This window comes from Mauremys mutica, chromosome 1, assembly GCF_020497125.1.
Source record: "Mauremys mutica isolate MM-2020 ecotype Southern chromosome 1, ASM2049712v1, whole genome shotgun sequence".
Taxonomy (NCBI): domain Eukaryota; kingdom Metazoa; phylum Chordata; order Testudines; family Geoemydidae; genus Mauremys; species Mauremys mutica.
The window spans coordinates 200,930,700-200,955,219 of record NC_059072.1 but is presented as its reverse complement, the minus strand read 5'-3'; the positions used below and the strand labels follow the sequence as shown (position 1 = coordinate 200,955,219).

The following is a 24,520-nucleotide window of genomic DNA, read 5'->3' as shown; positions in this document are numbered from 1 at the left end:
GACTGCAGATACAGACCCTGGGATTGCGTTAGAGGGGGTAAATTTTGCCTCCTACTATTTGCATATTTCACCTGCATTAAATTTGATTATTCATGCTTTGTATGAGTAAAATGAATATCACCCTAAGGGGGGGGGTGTTTATTCACAAGGCTGTCTGCAGCTGTTTGTTAATATTATTGTAAACTGTTTTTTCAATTGGTTAAAACATTTTTTCTGGTTTTCTTGTTTTCTTTTTTTATTCGTAGAGAGCTACTCAAAAGTCATTGACCTTTTAAGACTGGGAAAGTAAAAGTTGTTAGTAAAGAAATTATTAGAAAGCAGGACTCTGCAGGACAGGGACTGTCTTTAACTTTGTACAGCATCTAGCATGTTCTTAGTGCTTAACAAATATGTATTATGAATGATACTATGCCATGTGAGTAAGATATGTAAGCACAGAGATGAAATACAATATAAGCAAGTTTCAGCTCATCATTTCAAGTAGGATTGAAGTATTCTTTTAGATTTCTCTGTAAAATTAAGTGTCATGGCAAAATCTGACATGAAAACTCTCTGCATTTATAAAATGTATCATAGATCTTGCAAATCAAATAGTGGTGATCCATCAGTGTGGGGAAAGATAGGCAAATTATATTAATTAATAACACAGTCCTTTAGACAAAGTCACTTTCTTGGTGCAAGCTTTCATTGGAAACTTAGTGGGAAGAGGGGAGAAGAATTCTTTATAAAACTGTACAACCAAAACTGACTTATGTTTGCATTGAATATATAACTGTAGACATTTCTGTATGAATTGCTAATTGTTAAGGAAGGATACGATACAGTTCAGTGAGGATATTTGAATTGAAAACATCATGTGGTCTGGAGGGTTCAGCATGACTCCTGCTATCTTTGCCAGCTGACAGACATTCTATTGGGTTACTTAAATTTGGTCTGGGCAGAAGAAGTTTCAATCAGAAAGTGTCAATAGGAGAAAAATAATGGTAGAGTGATTTTTAGAGCTTCCTGTCTCCGGGAGCATTATGGTTGTAAACAGCGATCATGCCAACTGCTGAACTACTGGCCTAGTTCCAATAACAATAAATCTACTTTTTGGTTGCACGAAGCCATGCTTGAACATTTTGTTTTAAACTTCAGATGATGATGATGAGATAGCGTGTTGTTCTCTGAGAGTTTTCTTATTTTGTACGATTGTAAAAGAAGTTCATCTTAGTAGGATACTGTTTATGGAAAACAAAGTATCTCACTGAAAGAAGAGGTTACATTGTTTCAAGAAATCTGTTTGCCTTTAAGCATTTTTTGTTTTGTGTTTGGTTTGGTTTGCTTTTCTTTCTTGTGTGCCCTCTTTTAGACATCTTCTCAAGCAAAACTGTCTGGAAAAAAAAGTCACATCAAGAACAGCTGCTGATTTGTAGTCAAAATAAAATCATTAAGAGAAAAATAATTAGTGCTCTGGCCTCAGGGCACTTTAATGAACTTCAAATGACTACTCTAAAGTGTGCAGCTCTCATCAACTCTCTTGTACTTAACAAAAGAATTGAGGGTGTTCTAAATCAGTGGTGCACAACTGTTGACATACGGAGGGCCATGATAATATAATGTGCACATAAATTTACATAAGCTTCCAGCAATCTGGGGTCAGTTGTCCCCTCAGATAGCATTTAGAGTACATTGGGGGGGAGACATTTTGTTTGATCTTAAAACTTTTGCTTCTCTTTGCTCCGTTTTTTAATCCCTTTTCTCTCTTTTTGACTACGACTTTCCTTCTCAGACCATTTATCTTTCCCTTTTGTTCTCTGTCTCTTTAACTAAAGTCTCTCCTCTTTTTCTGTGTTCTCCATCTCACTTTTTCTCTTATTCCTGCTCCTCTATTACTCTATTACTATCCCCCGCCATTTCTTGTCGTAGAGCCACTGAGTGAAATTCTGACCCCCATTGTAATCAATGGGAGTTCTGTCATTGACTCCAGTGGGCCTGGGTTTTACCCATTGCCTTCAGGGTGCCTCTTCCCAGGCCAATTGTAGCCTGAAGCTCAGCTCTGCTTTCTTATGCTACCAGCTTCAGACACTTTGTGCCTGATTCTCCTTTACACTAAAGCTGCTTTACCCTGCTAAGGTGGTATAAATAATTGTTATTTAATGTTTAGATTGTGGTAAAACCTAAAGGCGGCAAGCAGGTTGGGCCCCACTGTGCTAGGCAAAATGGCTTTTATGTCGATGAAAATAAGGCCCTCTAGTTTTTAGCCTCACCCGGTCAACTAGCAGTAGTACTTCCACTCCCTCCTTCTGGGCAAGGGGTTGCTTCTAATACTATGCAAGGAAGGGGGAAGGAATTGGGTGGCAGGAGTGGGTGTAGAAGGAGCTCCTGGAGGCCTACAAGGGGAAAGTGAGGAGGAGCAGCTACTGGAAGGAAGGAATGAAGCTACTAGAGCTCTGCAGGGAAGTGCATGCCGTGAGTTTCCTGAAGTTCGGTGAGAAGCTGCAGGAAACACATTGATAGGTGGCCATATATAATTGACAGGCTGAAGGTTACGCACCACGGCTCTAAAAGCTAACATAGTAATGTCCATGCTTTGAAGTCTTATTGAAGACTTAGCTACATTAGAAAGTCCCTTTAAGGAACTTTCTATTTGTGGGAGGTGCCAGGTGTTCATACAGAAATCTATCTATATCAGTAGTTCTTGGACATCCATTAATACAAGTTACCCCAAGTTGTGTATCAGTGGGTGTTACATCAGTGTAATGCCAGTGTAGATGCATCCTACTCGCACGATAAATGAGTCATTGCAAACAGTCCTCCTGTTGATGTTCCACACTTGCACCACTCACTGCAGAACTCACCTCTCTGGTCATCTTTCTACATTCCACTGTTCTGGGGTCATCTGGGCTGGAGGTCACTCACTTGTTCAACTAGTGCTGACAAACACACAGGTGCCATTTGCCAGCCATATTCAGAGTGGGCGCATGCCACTCTTTTGAAGCCTGTGTTCTGACACCATCTTTGTTCATGCGTCTGCCTGGAGCCATGTGGTGGTCATTGGCTTCATTGTTCTGCAGGGTGAGAAGTGTGCCCAGTCCCAGCTGGGAACTAATTGCCAAAATACTAAGATCTTCCAGTGTCTGTCTGAACAGGTGGCTGAACTGGGATTTGTCCAAAGTGAAAACCAGTGCAGACAAAAGGGCAAGAAGCCAAAATAAAATCAGTAAGGATTACAGCAGGTGAATCAATAGCTGGTACTCTTTAAGCTATTACACAATAAGCAACCCAGGCTGAGAATAGGCCATACTGAGATGTGGAAAATGCCATCCTTTACATGGAAAAATTGCGGTTTTTCCAAGCATGATTCTGAAAGAGAGGCAATATTTAGGCTTGGCAGAATTCAATTCTTTGTTTTTTTTTAATATAATTTTGATGGATCATATCAATGTTTATTTTAATCACTTTTAAAGATCTGCATCCATTTAAATTTTTTAAGTAGTGGGAAATTATGGGGGAGGGCCAGACAATCATTTAATGGCAGTAGACGTTGCAATTCAAAAAGTTAAAGCTTTATAGACTGTTAATGCAAATTGTCAACGCAAATTGTCAATGTCATGGGTCAAAATATAAAAAGTCAATATCCTTAAATCAACAAATGGTACTGCTTTTTACTATTCACTTGCTAGTCCATTTGTAACCAGCCTAATTCAAAATCCAGCCTAAGTCTAATGAGTTCTCCAGCAGCATTTTTTGTACTTTGTTTAGCTGTATATTTTGATTATTATAGATGGAATTTTTTATCTGTTTGCATGTGTACAGTGAAATCAACATTTACCGGTATTCCCCAATAAAAAATCTAATCTTTCCAAGTCTAGCAATATTCTAGCATGTACAGGGCTGGGAGACAGGAATTCCTGAGTTCTAATTCTACCACTGCTATTCACTTGTTCTGTGACCTTGGGCAAATCACTTAACCTTTTAGTGTGAGTCTCATCACTTCTAAAATGGGAGTGATAATTTCTACCTCCAGAGGTGTTGTAACAACACATTAACATTTTGAAATTATGAAGTGTTACAGAAGGTTTAAATACTATTATTAGAATTAATGATCCCAGGGTATTTTTGCAAGGATAAGGCAACATTGTAATTTTATTCTGGCTCCCTGAGTTCTCCTCTCCATTTCATTTTTTTACAGTGGGTTCCCCCCGCCCCATAATGTTGTGTAGCATCACTGCACTCTGCTAAACAGCTGCTGCATTCCACCCCAGAGATGGCTGCATTTCATTGGTGGACTAAGTGACTTCAGGATATTTGTAAAGTACTGGGGGGCTCTTTTGCAGTGAAAGGGTGTATGTAAATGTAAAACATTATGATGGATGAGTCTAAAAAAGCAGCACTTCTGCGTACGTAGGTGGCCATAACTCAAAAGGACCAAGCCAGTATCTTGAGCAGTAAATTAGCTACCGAATGGCAGAAATGAAATGCTATATGTCAGGCTGATCTTTGTGGGGGAAAAAAATCACTCTTCTGTAATTCAACCCTCCCAACCCCTTTTACAAACATTAGTAACATGCAAATATTTATGAAGTCCACATATGCCTTTCAGTGCTCAATAATATTTTTGAAATAAACATCACATTTTAGCAATAAAGCTGTATAATCCCTTTGTACTGCCACTGTGCCTCGCAAGTTGGGCACCCAACAGCTTCTCATTCTTCCTGTACTGTAATTATTGTCTCCACCCATGGTCCTAAGAATTTTATAGAGGCGCTGCAGCAGCTCTACTTACAGTTCAAGGCTGCTTGGCTTCTCCATTAAGAGCTCTTTTTTCAGTCTTTTAATCAAATGCTTTAATTCACGCGGAAAACTTGATCTGCAGACCTCCCGCCTAACAAAGCATTCCCATACAACATTCCCTATAAAGTGGATCTGCTGCTTCTTAGAGCAGGATGAAATATATTTCTTTTTTTTTTTTCTAGTTTCCAACATCATTCTTCCTTCCAACTTACACTACACTACACTATACTACACCACACTGCTGGAATGTTTAAAAGCTGAAACACATAAAATTAAAGATGTTAATGTACAAATATACGCAGCTGGCCAAATTCCTGCAGTTACCCCCAATAAAACCTGACCTATGAACTTGACCAATGCCATGATGTCATCTCCGGATATATTGATTTTTTTTGTGGGGGAGAGTACTGCTGATGCTGATGTAATCCCCATAGGTAATCAGTGATTCAATGTAAGATAATTATTCTGCTACCACCATGTTCTCAGAGACCTCCCTCTTGCCTCCCTGGTCCCAGATCTGTAGACCTCATGCATAACCTCCTCCCTTTTGCTCCGTTACTTCCTGTTACACTTCTTTCCTCCCACTGCCTCCTGCCTGATAAGTGGCTGTGGACTTTATCCAGCTAGCATAACTAAGGATGTTAGTATGCAGACAAATCAAGAGGGAAGACATGTATCAGGAAGTAAGTGAGCAAAAGGGAGGAGATTATGTAGGAGGTCTATGGGTCTGAGTCCAGGATGGCAGGAGGGAGGTTTCTGAGAACATGGTGATAGTAGAGCCAGCCGGGGTCTACTAACAACCACCATTTGGTATCTAGACAAGTGTGGAAATCGTGCATTGGTCATGTAGAGACCAATTGATTTAGTCAATTCACTTGTCCTGTTCCAAAATTCATAAAATATAAGCAAGATTTACATTTAAAAAAATCAGAATGAAATTAAGCTCTATGGAATTCACATTTATTTAAAACATAAATATTTAAAAACTGATAAGTGAATAATCTCAATTCTTAAGTGGGAAAAGGGTTATCAAGTCTCTGCCAGGCAAACAATGGAACAGCAGCACCATCTGCACTGTGACACACATTTTCAGAGTGGCAGGGAAACTTGGGCATAGGGACTCCCCGAGCAGTGAAGGAGAAGGGTGGCATCATGCTAGTGCCTGAGACTGGGAAGTGAAACTGACCATCAATGCAGAAATGAAACTGACTCTACATAAAACACTGTCACATGAAAAAGTAAACAACTGAAAAATATATAGAGAGAAAATCTGTCACTGTTCATAATCAGAGGGCCCAGTCGTGCAGCTCTTACTCACATGAGTAATCCTTATTCTTGTCAGCAAGGATTGCTCTTCCAAGAATTGCAGGATCAAACCTAAGGCAATAGTTGTTACAGTAATACATAAAAAAGTGTTCAGACAGAAATTTGATATTTGAGTTCACCATGTCCCATTTATTGTCTGTATGCTAGCATCCTCAGTTATGCTAGTTGGAATGTGTACTACTCAGGGATACTAGTCTACTTCTTTCTGAAGAAAAGAGGAGGCATTCACATACTAGGACAGATTATCAACTCTGCTACTGCAGGCAGGGCAAAGGGTAAAAACAAAAAATCCATTTTAACTAGCTACCTGGGGATTTGCCAGTGTAAGAGGATTCCTCAGGTAGTGTATAGCTGTGGTAGCACCGGGGGCATGGCTGGTGCTGTGGCCAGAGCACTGTTGTACACCAGCAATACCTGTCTGCCAGAATAGCCCCAGGGAGCGTGGAGAGCCAGGCACATTTTTAGACCTTTGTGTCTGCTCTAAGTTGTCCTGGGGGCTGAACCAGCTTCTGACTGGCCCCAAGATCTGGATCTATTAGTTTTAATATTTTATGTCAAAATTGTGCATTTAAAAAAAAATCTTTGTAGAGGGATGGCTTTCTTAAAACATAGGATTAATGAAAATCCTCACCATATGTGTAATGTTTTTTAAGGTAGATTGGATTCTAGGACCCAAAAAAGGTTGATATCACTTAATTTCACTTTTGGAATTCAGTGACTTTATTAGAAGCATGGTGTGTATATTGAGTGAGGTAAACACACCTATTTATGATTCACAAAATAATAAAGTGAAGATTGTTTCAATCCAAATACACCCTCTCCCTGCCACCACACATATTCTGAAAAATGTTGAGAAACTCCATCTAATTCAACATGCAGGAAAATTATGAAAGGTATAAATTCCACTTGAGGAGACAAAGCCACACTAGCTCTGAGCTAGCATACTAAAATAAGGGGTGTAGCTGCAGTGGTGCGATGAGCTAGCCCCCACAAGTACATTCCCATGTGAGACCCGGGTGCATACTCAGGGCAGCTAGCCCCTATCACTACTTGAGCCGCACCATATTTTTAGCCTCCTAACTTGATCAGAACTAGCATGGGTCTGACTCTGTAAACTGGAATCTACTCCTTCCAGCTCCAGAGTAGACATACGTTATTGAGTGCTGCAGGGAACAGAAATGAAAGCAAAGAGTGGAAGCCAGTAGCTGAGTTGCACCCAGATTACTAGTGTCTGTGTTGCTGAGCCATTAGTATTCAGATGATTCAGAATCTTATCACACAGTGGATTAAATTCAGTGGTTCTTATTTGGGGCAGCAAAGGAAGGGCCCTATGGGTGAAATCCTGACCCTACTGAAGTCAATAGCAAAACATCTATTAATTTAATTGGGGACAGGATTTTACCTTATACGGGTAAATGTAGAAGTAAGAACTTTGTGCAATGAGACACTTGGAATTATCCAGTAGAAATGTTGCAGAATATAGCCATAAGGTTAAGTTGATGGGATCACTTGGCTGGAAGGGTGCAACAGCTGCATCTCCAAAATCCCACATTTCACATGCACAGGCCTCTATTTTCATGTGAAAAAAGAACTGGCCTGTTGTACATGCAACTACCTGTTTGTGCACACCGTTATTTGGTTTCTAGGTGGAAATAATCATTTGTACACTGTTTTGCAGGCATACCCATTGTGCTCTCATTGTCAAATTTGGCTTATAGTGCAGTGGTCACCATTAAAAATTCTGTATTTGACAACAGGTACCACATAGTAGTATATGAAGTTACTGTAATTTCTCTTGAGCTTGAAATAATAGCTGTCTGTGGTATCTATGTGATAATGGTTAACAAAAGTTAACTCTTTAATATCTTCTACTTTAACTATAATTGTTCTCCTAGGAGATGCCCACTGAATGAAATGCCATTGGCAAAGTTGTGTCCTTAGTTGTCTGAATCTGCCACTGAAGACAACAGGAACAAGACAGACATCCGAGGACAGAATTTTACCTTGTTTCGTTTTTTCTAGACTGTCACACAATTAGGTGAAGCATTTAAAAAAACAAACCGTGCACTAAGCAACAGCTAACTAAGGGTCAGTTCTACTACTCTGACTCATCCCATCAATTTCAATGAGATTATTCAAGTAGCAAGCTATTACTCAATCAAGAGTGGCAAAATGTTTCCCTAATGTATAGTTGTTAATGTTGTGTGTGTGTGTGTGTGTGTGCGCGCGCGCGCGCATGTTCATATGTGTGTATATATTGCATGTACATACAGCCACACACATTATAAAAAAAAATAGTAGACATCTTTACATTGGCACTTTGGCAGATACCTAGGGAAGTGTCATGAGACGTTTGAAAGATATATAACAATAATCATTTAGCACAGTTTAATAAAATCAGATGAACACATAAGTGTGAAAAAGTAGTAGCAGAAACTATTGTACCATAATTTCTCTTACTACAATGTGGAAACCTCTCTCAGACATCATGGAATTAGCCATAATATCATCTGTGTTGTAGTGTGTATTTTTGTATTACATTTCATATTTTTCCATCCATATTGCTTGGCCTTGTCAGCACAAAAATTCTTGGCTCCTTTCCCATTTTTGCTTCTTTTCCAGTTTGTTAAAATAATGCATTATAATTACTTAAGAAAACCAATAATATTCTATGACAAAAGTAATCCTAAAGCAGCATATAGCTATTGTAACCATATCACCAGCTTCTCTTGCTTTTTTTTCCCTTCCGCACCTTATTGGCCCAATCCTGAAGCTTTTACTACATTTTTTTCCAATCCTCATTCAGACACTCCCTCTCCACCCCATGGATTGAGCTGGGAGTTTTGCCTGAGAAAAGACTGAATAAAAACGGAATGGGGCACTCATAATATGGTCTGTAATCTCTAAAGTTCTTCTCTCATCTCCCCCACTTATTTCTCTTCCACAACCACAACACACATGAGAAGACAGAAAACCATCCTTTAAAAACATCTGGTGAGCCCTGCTGGCCACTTGTCTTCTGTGCTACTTTCTGTTTGCCATTCTCTGTAGTTTGCCTAGGTGTGCTGCTTTGCATCCACACACATTCTAAAAAATGCATAGAGCCATCTCATTCTTTTAATTACATCTCTCAGGGATGACTAATGCAATATACAAAACCTCTTTGCATGTTACTAGGTTGTTGTCTGGGATTCGCTATTTTCCCACCTTGACTTCATTCCCTCTCAAAAGCTGCAAAGGCCCCAGATTACAGCAACCCCCTCTCCAGCTCAAGAGGCTGGAATGCAGCTCCCTGAAGAGCCCTTCAACACTATGTCAAGCATCATCCAGAAGGTGCACAGGGAGGGCACTTCAAGTGTCTCCGTTTTCCCTGGTTCTCATTGCATTTCCAGTCCCTGTCAGACTGGAAATGACTGAGCTCAGGACACAAGTATAGATGCCTGTCTGGCAGAGCAGTGCACTATCACTGGACCATCAAGCTATGATTTTTAGAAGGTTTTTTAAATCTATCTTTTCCTTTAACGTTTTAATCACCAGTGGCTCTAGAGAACATTCCTGTGTAGTTTCTAATGCAGCCATCAACGAAGTATCTAGGCACCGTATACAAAATTAAGTGTTACTTATTGCCTGTCCAGAAATACAACTAGTTCTCTTCCCTGTGTTAAATTGTTTTTTCAAGTGAATCATGGTGGGGATCTTGCAGGAGAAACATTGCCAGGCTGTTGTGCTACCCTAATATTGGGGACAGATCTGATTGACTGAAACAGTGAATCTTGTACTGTACCTTTAAAGATGCAAGATTTGGGCTTATCTTCTTGTTGTTGGGAGTATATTCCAAAGCCAAGGGCCCTCTGTTGAAAAAGCCCCAGGCTCCTGAAAGTTTTATCCTTGGGACCAAGAGCTGCCGCATCCTTGATGTTAGGAGCTGCCATGGATAATTACACAGGGAGTGGCAGTCTCTAAATCTTGCTCATTAGCAGTATTAAAGAAAGGGGGCTGGAGGGAGGGATCACTCAGTGGTTTGGGCATTGGCCTGCTAAACCCAGGGTTGTGAGTTCAATCCTTGAGGGGGCCATTTAGGGAACGGGGGTAAAAAAAAATCTGCCTGGGGATTAGTCCTGCTTTGAGCAGGGGGTTGGACTAGATGACCACCTGAAGTCCCTTCCAACCCTGAAATTCTATGACCTCATATGAGATCATTTCACTATTCTCACCCAATATGCCTACATATGCACAGTAATTTCCCATTTTAATTACCACATATTGTGTGTGCATGATCTCTAGTCCATTTGTGCATAGTCTTTCCATTTGTGCTTTGTGGATGGTTTAAAACAGAGGTCTCATCTCTTCCCATTAGCTAACAAAGTGCTGTGTACTGGGGAAATCTGACTGTCATTTATCAAGAAACTAATCTGATATTACTTTTGAACCAAAATTTAATAACCAGTTTTGACAGATCATGTGTGTTTGTATACATCTCTGTGTGTAATAGGCACATGTGTATCTAGGAAAAAATGAGATCACAGATTTAGGCTGCATGCTAATGCACAGATTGAAGGGGAAAGTTTGGGTGTGCATTCATCCTATGATCTCTATGCACATGTATTAACTATATGTCTGATTAATTCACGTAAAATTAGGTTGGATACATTTCTAGCTAATTTTACCTGAATCAACCAGACATATAGTTAATATATGTGTAATGAGTAAACTAAATGCAAATTAAACAAAATGGCCAGAAGACTACAGTGGAATTATCAGAGAGTAACAGTAAGTGACACATAGGCATATGGTTATGTAGTCCTGTGGTTAACCAGCATGTGGTTAATGAGTAGACTTCTATAAACAGTAAAAGGTAAGCGGAGTGTCTTCCTGCTTTTGCCAAATTGTGTCACAACAGGCACTATCATTTTGAAATCTAATAAGTTTTGAAGAATATCTTTAAAGCAGTTATAAATATTGCACCTGGCCCTGATTCTCTATGGTAATTTTTTTAAATTTTACAATCACATTTAACCATTAAAAATATTTTTCTCGCTCCTTGTGCTGTGTGAAAATCCTACAGAAACAACAGGGGAACTGATTGAGTGTGTTAGGGAAACAGTGAAAATGCCCCATTAAGTGCTATCAAATGTCCCAAGTAAATAAACTAGAAACATTATAGCTAGAAATAGATTAATAAATAGAAAAGTATTATTTGTCTCTAATCTCTTTCAGTTATAGGCATTTTAGGTGCTATTTATAATAACAGTACATAAAATATTTTCTTAAAGAAGCAGGATATGTTTTTGGCTCGATTATGTCCCTTTAATATTAGTTAAAATCTCATGTTTTGGGTGTTAATTTTCTTGGGGAGTTTTTAATAGTAGTTATTTTTGATCCTTCATAGAAAAGTCTGAGTATTGGCAACATAATTGTTATGATCTGTCATACAAGTTGGTATTTAGAAAATGTCGAAAACACATTGGCCTTGAGTCTGCCTGAGTGGACCCAAGCCAGGGGTCAACGGTCTTGAGGCATGGATCAAAGGTGGCCTTTATGCCACCTTTACAGCTCCTCCCGATACCTGGTGCTACTTTTCAGCAGAGGTTGGAAGGGTATTAGGCAGGCACAGGACTGGTATGCAGAAGAATTGAGTTTTAATTCCCGACTCAGATACAGACTTGTGTGACATTGGCTGAGACACTTAGGGCTTGTAGCAATGTACACTAGAGGGGTGCAAATTCTAAAGCACATCAACACACTGTGCACTAACTGGCCATGTAGACCCTGCTGGTGTGCACTGAAAGTTCCCTAGGGCACATTAATGTACTACTGTTTGGACAGGAACTACATTAGCATGCAGTAGAACTTTTAGTGCACGTCAGCAGGATCTACATGGGCCAGTTAGTGCACAACACATTGGTGTGCTCTAGAATTTACACCCTTGTAGCGCGCATTGCTGCACTGTGTAAACAAGCCCTTATTTAACCTGTGCTTTACTGCTCCATCCTAATTCACAGGGACATTGTGAGGACAGAAATCATTAATGATTATGAAGTGCTCAGATATTAGTGCTGAGGGCTATACCGATACCTAGATAAGAACTGAATTCAGATACTATTGAAAGTGAAACTGTCTTATTCTCATCACACGTGGATGTATACCTACATCTAGGTAAACAAAGCAAACTATATCAATGGGAAGCTTTCATCAGAAGAACCCTGAGACTTGGTTGACAGGAATGTTGGAGACCAGCAATGAGGTGCTTTCTGTAGAGGTGTGTGGGAAAGTTTGTACAGCACATGCCTATGCAAGTATAACCTCAATTATCTGAAACTCCCCATTGTCCAAATCAGGGCCGTGTTTTTTGAAAATTCTATGATTATCCATGTCCCCCATGACATTCAGAGAACTCTACTAAAATTGGCTACAGGTAGTGCTGTCAGCCTTTTATTTCTGTAAATGCCAAAGTAATAATTAATATTTATACAGTGTTTTACATGGTCAATATGCCACACATTCAATAACTAAATAATCTGAAGGACACTAGGCAAGTAGGAGTAGTATTTTACAAATGAGAGTAAAAGGAGTTTGCACCAAAACAGAAGCAGAAATATTTAAATACATTATAATCGTGAGGGCCTATTTCATAATTTCTTATCTCCATTTGTACCACCAAATGACTAATTTTCAAAACTCAGAACTATGGCATGCACATACTATATTTGAAAAGTCTTCCCTTTGAATTATAATGAAACCCATCATAATATCTTAGCAAAACTTTCCATAGAAATCCAGGAAGCAAGTTTTTACCCACAAAGGGATAAAATAAAAAAAGCTGAGTTTGTATAAAATATTCTTGTCCAGGTTTAAAACAAGGGGGAGGAAGTGGAGGAAATCCAGAACAATCAGATCTCTGTTATGTCTTCATGGAACTCTTTAATTCCCTTCAGACAAACTACAGAGATCATTTTTATCTTGTCTCTATAATTTCTTGGAGCTATGGTAGTAGATTTCTCTGTATTTTAAAGGATTCCTCTTTATTCTGTAGAACTGATCAAACACTAGCTTGAACCATCTACCATGGGATTATCAACGCTTTCTAGAGAACTTGAACATCCCTTTGATTTAATGGGAATTGTGTGTTCAGATTCCTTAGGCAGCTTTGGAACTCAGCCATAATTTATAGGGCTCTGTGAACTAACACCCTTAACAAACATAGATAATTTGTAAGTGGTAGTGTGGATAATTTAAAATATAACTGTCCAGCTGTAAACTGTATTTTACAAAGTATAAATAACATTAAATGTAAATCAATTCGTTATACATGCTTGGAGCAGTAGCCACGTATGAAATATACTCAGCCTTGGATTGCCCTGAAGTGCATGTGAAATGCTGCACTGTATGGGCACATATATAATATATAGAGAGTAAAATATGATGTGTTTTCGAGCTGTTGAAAACGACAGATACAAATTCTCTCAGTGCATGTTGTATTGTAATTATCAGTAAGAGAGTAATGTGCTTTCCTGTTGCAGGGAAGAGCTTCACCCTAACCATCACAGTCTTTACAAATCCTCCGCAAGTAGCCACGTATCACAGAGCCATCAAGATAACGGTGGATGGACCTCGAGAACCCAGAAGTAAGTGATCTGGCAACAATGTTAATGCAGGTGTGAGATTCCATATTAGAACAGGGGTTCATCACCTGTCAAATTAAATGCAGCAAAATATAAGATTCATTGGGAGCAATGGATGTACTTTGAGCTAAGGCTATCCACTAATGATTTTAAATATGCCTCTCTAGAGCTTAGTTCTGCACAAGTGTGTTCTGTTGTTCAAAAAAGTATTTGAAGTGCTCTGCACTTGAAGGCAACAAACTCAGGTATGATTTGTATAGTACATAAGACTGAAGGGGGATATTGAGTAAAAAGAGGACAGAATGTACATTATGCAGCATTTCCTGGTCACATTGACTTTCAGATGGTCAAAGGATTTTTAACTTTAGAACCCAAGATGCTATTAGTCAAACTTTTCAAAGTTGGCAGACAACAGCAAAAAAAAAAAAAAAATCAGGAAGATGACAACCGCTGTTCTTGTATATAGTTTATTGTGCCTCATGCTGGTTTATAACTTAGGAAAACTGTATTATTGTTAAAAACAGCCCTTCAAACAGACAGATGGAATTTACTCCACTGGGGCACACATTTTCACAGACAGTCGTTTTTGCCAAAAAATTTTAAAGCATTAAGTATGAATAGAAGATGAAAGATTTGATATCTGTAGGGACAAATCCACAAATTTCACACAAGTACAGTTTTTGGAAAAAACAGATGTACAGTCATCAGATGCTTGTGCAACATGTGCTCTGCTTATTACCATGGGCAATAATTAACCTCAGTCACGAACCTTCATGTAGAATTTTCATATTTTTTATCAAAATGCCCTGATGTAAATTGAGGTTTGTGGTTTCCTTCTTTTATTCCCTCTGCACATTTGGCATAGGTTCTAACTGTTGCTTAAGAGAAGTCATCCCAGGAGAGAAGAACAGAAAGAACCGAACACCCACTAGGGGGTGATCCTTGTAAGCCAGGGTTATTTACTGAGTGTTGGAAGAACATTGAGGTTCAAATGGATAAATATAGTAGGTTAGAAAACTCTCAGCTTTCAGCTGCCTTTTATTCTTAATAGTTGCCTGCAATTATGGACTAGATCCTCAGCAGGTGTAAATCAGCATTTGCAGCTAGCCTAATGTATTGACGATTAGGTCACTGGGTTTTTAGGTTTTGAGACCAGCCTTTGAAACACAGAGGATCTTTTCTTTTCTTTTTTGTGTGGTGCTGATGTTTTGTTTTGTTTTTTTGAATTGGTGTATACGTGGTTCCTGAGAAATATCTCTAGAAAACCACCAACTGTGCATGCAAAACAGGTATTTGTATATGCAAATACCAGATCTGCATGCACAGTCACCTGGCTATGTTCAGATTTTACAGACATCAAGTCGGCCTTGGGTTTTTTGAATATGTGTCTGATAGAGTTCTAAGAAACAATATCATTCTGCTGATCTACCTGCTGGTTTAGATCAATTGCTCAGTTGGTATAATAGTTAATATTTAATAAGGTTTTATATTTAAGGGAGGAAGTATGTACTGAAGCTTACATATGTATCTTCACAACTCAAACACATGTAAAAGCCTTTTTGTATGCAATTTCAATTTGTCATAGGGAAGTCAAACATATAAGATGAGTAATACACACAAGGAAGTTTTATGCACATAGTACTAAAGGGTCAAATTTTGTTTTGAGAGAGACACATAACTCCCATTATTGCCAGATAATCTGTTGTATATAAAAGAACAGAACATTTGCTACTAAATACTGTAGTTTGATATCCAATCAAGAGTTTCTTGAATTGCAGCAACTGTTACATATATTTGATATCTGCAATACTCTTTAGCTGGATGAGTAAAATGCAGCAAACTGTTTGACTATATGGGCCTAATCCAGCCCCAGTCAATGCAGTGAAGAGATGCTACCCAGAGCACACGTTATAACAGGCTTATGGGTAAACCTCAGTTTTCCTAAACTGTGTCATGTCACCTGATTTTTATTAATTAGGCTGAAAATTCCCTCCACTGTCTAATTCTATTCAGTGTCTCTCATAACATTCAGACAATTGAGGCAGTACTGAACCATACCTTATTTTTCTATACTCTCTCACTCTTTGTGTTTATGGCACTTTGGATTTGTTGAATCAATTAGATCAAATGCAGTCATCTGTACAAAAATAGCTTGTATTACTGCTATCTACATAAACATATTTTAAGAGGTTCTTTGTAGTACATGCCATGTGTTGCAGGGATTGAAAATCACACTGTTTCAAGGTCAGGGCTTTGCTATGTTCAGATCTGGACCAGTATCAAAAGAAGCACTGCTGGACTGAGGGGATCATGAAAGATGTAAGCTCCAGTATCTTGAGGCCTGCCATGCTTAGAAATAAATAGTTCACAATCAGGTTGCAACTTAAAAAGGAAACAATAGTTCAAAACTTTATTGACACGAGTAAAATTATATACATGCATAAGTGTCTGCGGGATCAGGACATAGCTAATTGCCTCATGAGCACGCCCTTCCCCAGGGTCCCTCAGATATGCCCATTTTCCTTTACACTTTTTTTTCAAACTCTGTACACTTGCAGGTAACATGGGAGGCATATCAGTGCCCATTCTGGAGGCTTGTCCCTGGTGCTTAGCCTTACATATGCTCATACATAGCCTAAGGTTGCATTTTCATTGGCGTGCAAATAGCCTTGCCCAATACCTATTGCAAGGATTTGCTGAATTGGGGCCTAAATAAAAATGTTTGGGGAAGGGGGTTATATTTTTATCGGAAATCTTTAGAGTCATGGTACTGTTTCTGGTCGTCTTAAGGGATGGGCTTTTTTTATTTGTTTTGTATGTTGTAAAAACCTATTTTTACGACATTTAAATTGAGGGTCAAATTTGACTTGAGAGTGTCTCTTATCTCTAACTCTAGTGGCTTGTGATATATTGGCTGCAAACATCAAGTTGAAATTTAAGGGGGGAATAAAACCCAAGATGGTAATCAAAATAATACGATTTTAAGGTGCAGTATCTCGCATCCTGCCAGGGCTAGAAACACTTGGGCAGGCACACTACTAAGAGTGCTTTCAAGACCAGTAATCTCTCCCAAGCATTGGTCTTGTACCCAAGGATCAGACAGAAAAATGTCAATTCTCATATTTTACTTTTCACAATAGCAGGCTGACACCTCTGCTGGGGCAGACTTAAGGTAGTAATCCTAATACAAAATTTTAATTGTTCTGGTTACCAATGAGTATTAATCCTAAATATTTGAAAACATGAGGAACTTGTTATGGTCTTTTCTTTTCTTTTTTTCACCTGCCTTCAGAATTACAAGAACGCAAAATCAGCCTTATAATGGGGCTGTGGTTGCAACATTAACTTTGGAAAGGTTATCCCCTTTTCACAATAAATCAACACACACCTGCACAGTTGATCCTTGAACCCCGATCCTTCAGGACTAAAACTACAAGCCTCTACCACTTGAGCCAAAGGAATACCTCTATGAGCTACTTCTTATATAAATACCTTGATGGTCTTTCTAAGATCTTGTCTATGCTTGCAGCAGTGCACAGAGTATATGTAGTTACATGTCACAGTGAAAGGCAGGCTGTGTCCACACTTGTCACTACAGTGTGTAGCTACCCATGGCAGTGAAAGTCTCTGTCAGTGGGGAAGCAGCAAGGAAAGGCTCTGGCAGCAAGGAGTGTAAAAAATAGCAGTGTAGACTTCGGAGGTATTGCTTTGGCAGCTAGAGAGCCACGGAGTGTATATAGTCTGAGGGTTCATGTGTATAGGGCACCCTGCTTGCCTAAGACATGCCTCACTGTCCATACTGCTATTTTTACCCATGGTAGCTGGGCATGCAATGCCTATACACCCTGCCATAAGTGTAGACATACCTTAAGTGGAAATCAAGCAATAGAGGGCAACATTTTCACACACAGAACCCAGTCCTGCTCCAACAGAAATCAATGGCTAACATTTCCCACTACGTGAATAACGTAGTTGAAGTTGAGGTACTTAGATCTACTCACTGCGGTGTCTTCACAGTGGTGAATCGACAGCTGACACTCCCCCATCAACTCCGCCTGAGCCTCTCACTCCAGTGGAGTACCAGAGTCGACGAGAGAGCGCTCGGCAGTCGATTTATCATGTCTTCACTAGACGTGATAAATTGACCCCCCCGCTGGATCGATCGCTGCTCGTTGATCCTGCGGGTAATGTAGACAAGCTCTAACATTAATGGGAACAAGACTAGGCTCTTAACTCCCATAGAAATTAATAGGTGCAGAATTAGGTCTAAACCTATCAACAACAAAAATTGTTACTAACTTTGTTTTATACTTACAATATAATTACTTTATAGTCATCAAATATAGTTTTCCACTGTATGGAAAGTTTAAAAAAGCAGCAACAAGCCATTTTTGAGCTAAGAATAAATTTAAGACAAAGGTCAAAATTCAAACCAGGATAATTTTTAATGAGCTTTAACTTAAAAAAACCCGAACCAAACACAGATCAACAAACTGTCTCCAAACTTTGCAGAAATGTGCTCTCTTGTCTTCAGAGATTATTCGGTCAAACATGTTTGACACAAAGTTATAGAGGTGTCGTATTAGGGCTTTATATTGGAAGCTGGCTGCCTCCTTAATTTATGTGCAGAGGATGGGCAAAAGGTGAAACAAGAACACGTAATGTGATTTTAAGCTAGTTTTGTCAAGTAGAAAAGTACAGATGTCCAGGGATGTAAAAGCATATATTCATTATCGCCTGGATTTTTTTAATTAAGTATTTGTGATGTGTAAACGTGTGAATAATATGCCACGTACTACTGTGAGTGCATGTCTGCATAGATATGTACAAAACCAAATTTCTCAGATGTGGATCCTGAAATGCTTGCACAATTATGTACTTTATGGGTACTTGATTACAATGATTGTGCGTGGAAATGGCCAATTATTTGTTTACTAGTCAATTTGCATATGTAAATACCAGATTTCCATGTGTGGTAACTGCAGGTACAAATTAGTTCAGAATTGTGTCTGGTTTAAAAAAAAAATCTGCCTTTCTGAATATGTATATCTATGCAGTGTTTCTTGTAAAATTATCGTAGTGCATAGAGCCAAGTCACAAAAGGACATGACTCTTTCTCCACTACTTTTATTTATTTTTTAAAAGTTTTCATTTTCCAGTTTTTAATAAATGCTTATTTTTGACTTTTGTATAAGAGGGAAACATCCTATACTGGCAAGTAGATAGGATGACCTAAGAGCTTATTTTCAACTCCATCTTCTCTGATTTTATGACTCATAAAGCAAGTTGTGTTTCTATGAACTAAGTCCATGGGAAAAATCATTAGCAGTATCCAGATCAAGAGAATTGCTCCTGAAAACTTGGTAGAAATATTATGATGATTCTTAAATTAAATACGGCCCTAAGGCTGTCTGACATATGGCTGCTCTTAAAAATGATTTTCCTTCCTTTGACTTCTTTTAGTACTTCCTTTTGGATTGTTTTAACTACACAGCTCTGAAGTGATTCCCTAGTAGAGCTGTGTGCTGAAGGCACTGTGTAAATTCAAAAGGATTTGTAGATTTACGCCAGACTTTTTTTTTTTAAGCTGAGTTGTCCAGGCAAAAGCTGAATGTTAAAGGTGTTTGTCCAGCATGAATATATGGTTGTCCCAATTAATTTTGGCTATTCATAATTAACTGTATGAACTCCTCTCAAAGAGCAGTCTGGGGTGTAGGTTGCTGAGCAGAACTTGAGGAAGAATGTAACAAAGGGCATGTCAGTGCTAAAAACTTAAGTCAACCTAATATAGGTGATATGTGTCCTCACCAGGAGCGTTTCCACCTACCTAAGAAGGGCAGTGTGAGGAGCTGCTGGGCTCTCAGCTCCGCTTGCTGCTCCCCAGTGGGGTCCCAGCTCCATGCCAGCTGCCCCCCCCCATTCTCTGTTCCCTGCTCTCCACTGGGAGACCCAGTGTGCCCCGCCTCCCCCGACTCTCGGCTCCATGCTCCCCACCTGGAGCGGCACAGCCATCTGGGCTCTTGTCTGCCCACTCCTCACTGGGAGTGGGGCAGCTGCCCGGGCTCCCAGCGGGTTCTCAGCAAGGAGCCCAGCAGCAGCTGGGCTGAGAGTGGGGAGGACTTTCTTGTCAATTTCACGGCTCCAGCATGGAGTCATGAAATTGGCAAGAATGACAGCCAAAGGCTGATGTAAGTAACCCTAACTACACCAAAATCAGCCCTATCCCTCTCGTGGAGGCAGATTTATTATGTCTGTGTTGTACGGCGCATGTATTAGGGAGCAAGGTTCTAGTGTCTACACTGACATTGTTAGGTCGATATAAACTGCCTTATGTCGAGCTAACTGTGTAGTGTAGACCAGGGCAAAGAGACTGGCCAGACAGACATTATCCAATTATATTGCCAGCTGGCAGCGTTAACAAGAAGACTGAGGCCAGTATTCATTCTCCACCTTTGATCATTTGTGATCCACTTTTGATCAGTCAGTGTATTTAAGTGCAGGACAGCAGCTTGTCCAGAGGCTAGTAAGTGATTAAATCCCAGCTGTAAAGATCAGGGATCAGATTGTCCCTTTCCATGGAAAAACCTATGGAAGGTGGCTCTGAGGAAGGAACTCTTCAAGGATCCTCTTGTGGAGACCTTTTCATTGAGTGACTGCCCCTCCTTCTCTCCCAGGTATCTTTTCTGGGCATTCTCCCCAGGGCTGGAGAGGAGACATTGTCTGGCCAGTCCATTCCTTCCCTTGACCTGTGCAGTCTGTTCCCTACTCTCTACACAGACACTGGATCAACAGAACACCTTCCACAGGGCTTGGAGGAGGGTGGGCAGTGCCACATAACTGGATGATCCCTCTCTTCATAGGCACCAACTCTGTGGGTGTTCCGGGGCTGGAGCACCCATGGGAAAAAATAGTGTGTGCTCAGCACCCACCGGCAGCCCCGTGGATCTGCTCCTCCCCCCGAGCCCTCCCACCCCCACTCTGCCCTGCAGATCAGCTCCTCTCAGTCCCTCCAAGCACCTCTCACCCTCCGCGATCATCTGTTCCGTGGGGGCGGAAAGAGGCAGGGTAGGGGTGGAGGCTTGGTGGATGGGGTGGAGTGGGGGCAGGGTCTGGGGCAGAACAGGGGTTGAGCACCCCCTAGGAACTCAGAAAGTCATCACCTCTGCCTCTCTTTCCCAGGGCAGCTGGGAGATCTGTGCACAAATGGTCCCCTCTGCATTCACATCTGGGATGGATGATCTCACTGGGTTTTTATACAACTGCCATTTTTAAACCTTGCTTTAGCGCTTGTATACAAGGAAAAGCTATTGCATTGCTTTGGGACCTACTGTATTGTACAACCTGACTTTACAATATATGTTAGATTTTGTCAAGTGAGGGTTAGATAAAAGCTTTAGGTCCCAAAAGTGAAAACTTATTTTACTAGTTATATTGCATTAATCTGCTAACTCCCTAGACCACTATAGAGTAAATTAATGATAATAAATTAGTTTGGGACATCTGTGTCTGTACTCAGTTTCTATTAAACACAGCTTTGACTGAAAGCCAAAACATTTTTCAAGTCTTTCTTTTTGTCTCAATGAACTAAAATAATGTTAAATGCCTTCAAATCCTTTCTTTCTTTGGAACTGAGACTAACTTTAAAGAAAAGATTTGTATCAAACTGTAATTTAGAAATCACATATGAATAAGTGGCTGTGTCACCATCATAAAATGATGATACCCCCCAGGATTTCACCGATTACTTATCAGACCCTTTCATTCACCTGGGGATTTATATTTCACAAATTATTTGGCAGAAAATTCAAATGAAAAAATTAAGTGATATTTTTGGCTTGCTAAACAATAAAATGAGAGAGTGAGTCAGAATCTTATTACTTCTATAGAACCAGTTGTGTGCTAAGCACTTCACAGATCATTTGTCCTCTAAGGATCAGCACCCAGAATTGCTAGTTACTTTTAAAAAATCTTGGCCAAGGTACCTTTCCCCTAAGAGCTTCCAATGTAAATAGATCATGTATAGACAAAGAATGCAATGGGCTGCAATGAACACAAATGATTGAGCACTGATGTGTGCATATTCTATATTCATGTATTTTCTTGTATTATTAATACTTAGTGGAGAGTAGGATTTCTGAGTTTAAATTATGAGTACACAACAAAGACTTTTTTAAACAGCTTATATAATTTTCATATAGAAGTGTACAGCAGCAGTGTGAAATTACAAAACATTCTAGCTCAAATCTCAACTATACAGCTTAATATGTATGTTGTCTTTATATATATATACACACACACATTTCATTACTTATGTTCTTTTTACATTTTTTTCCGTATGTGAGTCATGTTGGAGAAACCATTCAGGAACAGTGACTAAGTTCAGCTTTAAGCAGAATAAAACACTGCACTATGTGAGCATATACAAAAGAAAACATGGCATGCTGAAGAAAAGATATCTTAACAGATGGAAAATGCAGGGCATTCCCAATAATCTATCAGTCGCTGGGATAGCTTTGCATTCTCCCAGAGCAGCAAGGAGATGTTGGCACAAAAGATAAAGTTCATGTCATGCAGAAGCTAATTGTCCCTCCCAAGTGTGCCTACTGCCCATTCCACCCTCTAATTTTTAAAATTATTTTGTTAACAAAATCATTTTGCTGTAGGGCATAATGAGGGCAAGAGAGGTAAAAGAAACAAATTGTGTTGTCAGTTTGTGACTAGTGATAGTATGTTCTGAAAAGAATCTGAATTATGAGGAAATAGGTCTGCCTATGACACACACGTGTTTACAGGATGGCACTGAATTATAGCAACGTGCTCTACAAGGGCTTGCATTTTAGGACCATCTGGAAGACGTTGTTGGTACGGAATGTTGCTAGCTACGTACTTGGCAGTGGCAGCTTCAGAGGTTAATATTAAGTCAATTCTTCAAAGTCCAAACTGACTTCTCATTGAAGGTGCAATTTCAGGTATTGAAAGTGATCTATAAGGACCTTTGTGATTTGGATCCTGGCTACCTGAAGAGACCCCTTCTCCCCTCTCCTTATGTGATACTGCAACAGTTGAGGTGTGCTAGGCCACTCTTCATGATAGTCTCAAGGTTTGAATGTCTTGTGGCCAGTGGCAGGGTGTTCTCAATGGAGAGCCCTTGACTTTGAAACTCACCACCAGGCTGGTAGGGCCTAAGTCTGTTGACTTTCAGGGCATGGGGCAAGGCCCATCTATTCTTAGACTGTAACAGAGTGATATGACTGGTAATTTAGATCTATTCAATGTGGGGTATTTTTCTGCTGTCATTTGCGATAGACACCTATTTTATAATAATATAAGCAGCTTTATAAATGATACACTGACATGTGTGTTTGCATTTCACTGAGAAAATATTTTATTTTAGGAGTAAGCTAGGTATAGTGACTCGTGGTGTGAGACAAGACATGTTCCAGTGGTAAGAATATGAGACTGAGGGCTTGTCTTCACTATGGGGATAAGTCGACCTAAGTTACGTGAATAACATGAATTAGATGAATAATGTAGCTAGAGTCAACGTAGCTTAAGCTGACTTACCCTGGTGTCTTCACTGTGCTGCGTCCATGAGAGACACTCTCTGGTTGACTTCCTTACTCTTCTCAAAGAGCTGAAGTACCGGAGTCAACCGGAGAGTGCTCTGCCATCGATTTAGCAGGTCTTAGACCTGCTAAATTGATTCCAGCAGCAGCGTCAATCTCCCCATAGGGAAGACCAGCCCTAAAAGACAGTAATTCCAGAGTTCTAGTCCTTCCTTAGCCAGTGCATCTATGTGTGATCATAGGCAAATCTCTTAACCCTTTTGTGTCTTATATTTTTGTTACCTGCACAATGGTAAATTAATACCAAGACTTTGTTTACAGTGAGTTTTTTTGCACCAGTGAAGGTAGATTGATGTAGCTTCACTATAGCAAATCCCTAGTATAGATATGCTACACTGGTATAAGCCAGGACTTGCAACAGTGCAACTTACTGTGGTATAAGTTGTACTAGTGTAAGTCAACATTTATGCTGTTGTAGATACACTCATGCAAAAAACTTCAGTATATACAGGCTCTACCCATCTACATTCCTCGGTGTTTTAATTAGCTAATTGCAGCACCTACTTCACGAGAGGATCAGTCGACTATTGTTTGTAAAGTACTTTGAAGATGAAACAAGAAACACACAGATTACTTCACCAATCAAGTAATCACCCCAAACACACCAAGAAATTTTCTGTCCAGGCACTCTGATACTACGGAACATACTCCAAGGAGAAAGTCCGGGATACACACCTTAACACACTTAAAACCTCTGGTGGAATGCCCTTGTTTGGTGGAGGCAAAGTAGATTGCAGATACCCCAGGAGAACTCGCTTTACTACAGGAGATAAAAACCTCTGACTGCACACTGATAGTTGTCCCCTACACCCCACACTGGAACCCGAACAACCGTCCAACCTCACCAAGCTCATCATTAGAAGCAAACTCCCCACAGACCAGGACACCAACTCAAAGCAGCACCAGACTCTGGCAAACAACAGATGCAAAATCTGCAGACATATCTCCACTGCTATAATGATTGATACCCCCCACAACACACCTTTCAAGATCTATGGGTCATACACATGCCTATCACAACATGTGATGTACCTCATCCAGTGCATTAAATGCCCCAACAACTACTATGTAGATGAAACAAAACAATCACTACGCTCTCAAATGAACTCACACAGAAAAAGGATAAAAGACAGAAACACCATATCATCCATGGGTGAACACTTGTTACAA

General features: G+C 39.8%; 1 protein-coding gene across 1 annotated transcript in view; it reads left to right on the top strand.

Moving 5' to 3' along the window:
* RUNX1 (RUNX family transcription factor 1) overlaps nucleotides 1–24,520 on the top strand; it is a 213,031-nt gene that overhangs the window by 138,259 nt on the left and 50,252 nt on the right. The window contains exon 6 of the mRNA XM_045002420.1: nucleotides 13,623–13,727. Within this exon, the coding sequence (XP_044858355.1) occupies nucleotides 13,623–13,727 (105 nt within the window). The remainder of the gene's footprint in view (nucleotides 1–13,622; nucleotides 13,728–24,520) is intronic.